The sequence below is a fragment of the Sinocyclocheilus anshuiensis genome, unplaced genomic scaffold (assembly GCF_001515605.1).
Source record: "Sinocyclocheilus anshuiensis isolate Anshui unplaced genomic scaffold, SAMN03320099.WGS_v1.1 scaffold7, whole genome shotgun sequence".
Taxonomy (NCBI): domain Eukaryota; kingdom Metazoa; phylum Chordata; class Actinopteri; order Cypriniformes; family Cyprinidae; genus Sinocyclocheilus; species Sinocyclocheilus anshuiensis.
The window spans coordinates 7737-10259 of NW_015549582.1; the positions used below are offsets into that span (position 1 = coordinate 7737).

At 34.6% G+C, this 2523-nt stretch overlaps 1 protein-coding gene across 1 annotated transcript in view; it reads right to left on the bottom strand.

Moving 5' to 3' along the window:
• Window positions 1-1084: 1084 nt before the first annotated feature.
• Window positions 1085-2523, bottom strand: part of LOC107657788 (semaphorin-5A-like) — a gene marked incomplete at its 3' end in the record, with an annotated part of 18816 nt that continues 17377 nt past the window's right edge. The window contains exon 3 of the mRNA XM_016446033.1: window positions 1085-1142. Coding sequence (XP_016301519.1) covers window positions 1085-1142 — 58 coding nt within the window. The remainder of the gene's footprint in view (window positions 1143-2523) is intronic.

Genomic DNA, 2523 nt, shown 5'->3' on the forward strand with positions numbered 1-2523 from the left:
GAAAGGAAAACTTGAAATCGCATCATATGACCCCTTTAATATAAAGGTAAATAATGTCATGAGTTGTAAAGTAAAAATGTATAACATTTTTATAACATGTGAGCGTAAACATCTTAATTATTTCCAAAAATGTTTTAAACACATTTTTCAACATAATTTTTTAAAATAAATAAATTATTAATTATTAAATAATTTGCTACATATTTCATTAAGCAATATTTTACAACCTGGCTTAACACTGCCTTGTTATAAAAAGTAAAAAAATATAAAATAATATTACTATATAAAATATCCATCTGTCCATTCTCTAAACGATTCTCCTATGTTTGTTTCCAGGGATGCTGGAGCAAAATATATAAAACATGAAAATTACTGATATATTAAAATATATTTTAAGACATTTAATTTTTTGTTCTTTTTTCCCCTTCACGTTGGTTGCAAGACATGACTTTGGTTTAGTGGACAAAATGCTAAAAATAAATAAATAAATAAAATAAGACCTTGCTTCATAGTTTTATTTACTCTTTATCCAAGAAATAATAATCTTTTTAATAAGGCTTATTTTCCATCTTTGAGAGCGATCTGCCACCTCATAAAGCACATTGACAACAATTTCCAGTGATTAATCAGAGTGAGAATGAACGGCCCTTAAGACTCGCTAATCCTAATCAGCCTCATCATATTTATTAGTGAACATCATTTTTAATTCCCAATTCAGTATCAGAGACTCAAAAAACATGTTTGTTTGCCAGCATTTAAACATTAAATTTAGCACAAACAGACATCAGGCCATACAAATGAGAGCTGTTAATAGGTTTCAAACCACACAAATCCAAAAATGGAGTCCAGGGAAAGTTTACAGATTTAACAGAGAGCACCAGCCCAGGGAGCACGAACGCCAGTCACGTCAGCATTGTGACGAACTGACAACTTTTAAATTGGCAGAGTCTTTCTCTCTAAGCTTATGAAGCCACTGTAATTGGCATTCACACGTGGTGGCAGCAACACCTGTTAGTCTTATCCTGGGTGTTTGAGCTGTCTGAGCAATTCCAGAAAAAAGAAAGACAGAAAAAGACAGAGAGACTTTTTCACCCACCTGGATCAATGAAAGATCCTCTAAATGTAGCCTGAAGAGATGATTTCTGAAAAAGAAAAGACAAAAAAGATATGAATTTCCACCCAAATCAAAACACAAGTTGCCTCAGAGAGTGGGAAGGCATTGCGGTTATAAATGGAGATTTTTATGGGTTGCAACATTTCAAGTGAATCCATGCGCAATAGCAATTGGCCAATGTTGTGAGAGGAATGTTTTGAGCTTTTTCAGAGATAAACAAGACTATAAATAAAACAGAGGATTGGGAAATAAATTGCCAAATGAATTGCTGAATAAATCACATTAATATGCTCCCAATACACATCCAGGTTTAATACAACCTGGTGTAACAGTTCAAGTTCAGTTTTTCATACGATCTATACCTGGATGAAGTCTAAAAGTGTGTTAGAGCCAAAAACCTCTTATGCAAAGTGTGCAGCCTACTGTCACTTTAATGAGCCAATGCTGGACCTTGCCTAAGGATAAGATGCTTGTTTGGAGCAGCAGAGGCCTGAAAATGCTGCATGCATTTTAATTCTGGGAAACAAAAAACAACTCAAATTGCTTCTCCAAACATCTTGGACCAAGTATGTAATATAGTGTAGCAATATAGTGTTCTGCCAACTCTAATCTCAAATGTAATTTATATGTGGAACTACAAATCGCATATCCGTCCGACATGATTTTACATCCATCTGTGAATGTCGGAAGTACAAACACATTTGCTAAAACAATATGGTATGTAAAAGGAAAGTGGAGCCTGTATTATTGTATAAGCGAGTACATAATAAATCAGGTTGCTGTGATTAAGGTCCACTTACTGAATTGACATGTCTATTGATTGTGTTTCACTGCATTTCCGTTAAAGACTTTTGAGGTTCTCACTATCAATGGTTCCTTTGCACAGACTACTGGACCATTATTTCTGTAATGACCATACAGCTACACTATCAATATCAAGGTATTCTGAACGTATACTGTGCTCGTTCTAGGTTATTAATGACTATTCCATTTGTAGTTGCATTTGAGTGCAGTTCTGTGGGGCGTCAGGCACAATGCGATCTAGCCAAGTGCGACAACATCCTTTGAATCATTATTCTTTGGTTCTGGAAAAATATTCCTATTCAAAAATGAAAGGCCCAAATGTAGCCATAACCAAAGATACCTATAAAATAATATGGAAACTCTTAACTTTAACTCTACAATCTGGTTGGCTGATAGAAAGCATAATGTCAACACAATATTTATAAGAACACAAACATCAAGCAATGTCAAGGTCACTTTTAAAGATAGTTTGCATATTTATGTAGGTCATTTTAATAGCTTGCAACACCAAAAATACTAAAGTGAAATACACCGCTTCGCGTCGTGCCTAACAACGCCCATTAGCCGTTATAAATTCACTGTAAACCACGGCTTCTTGGGGCTTA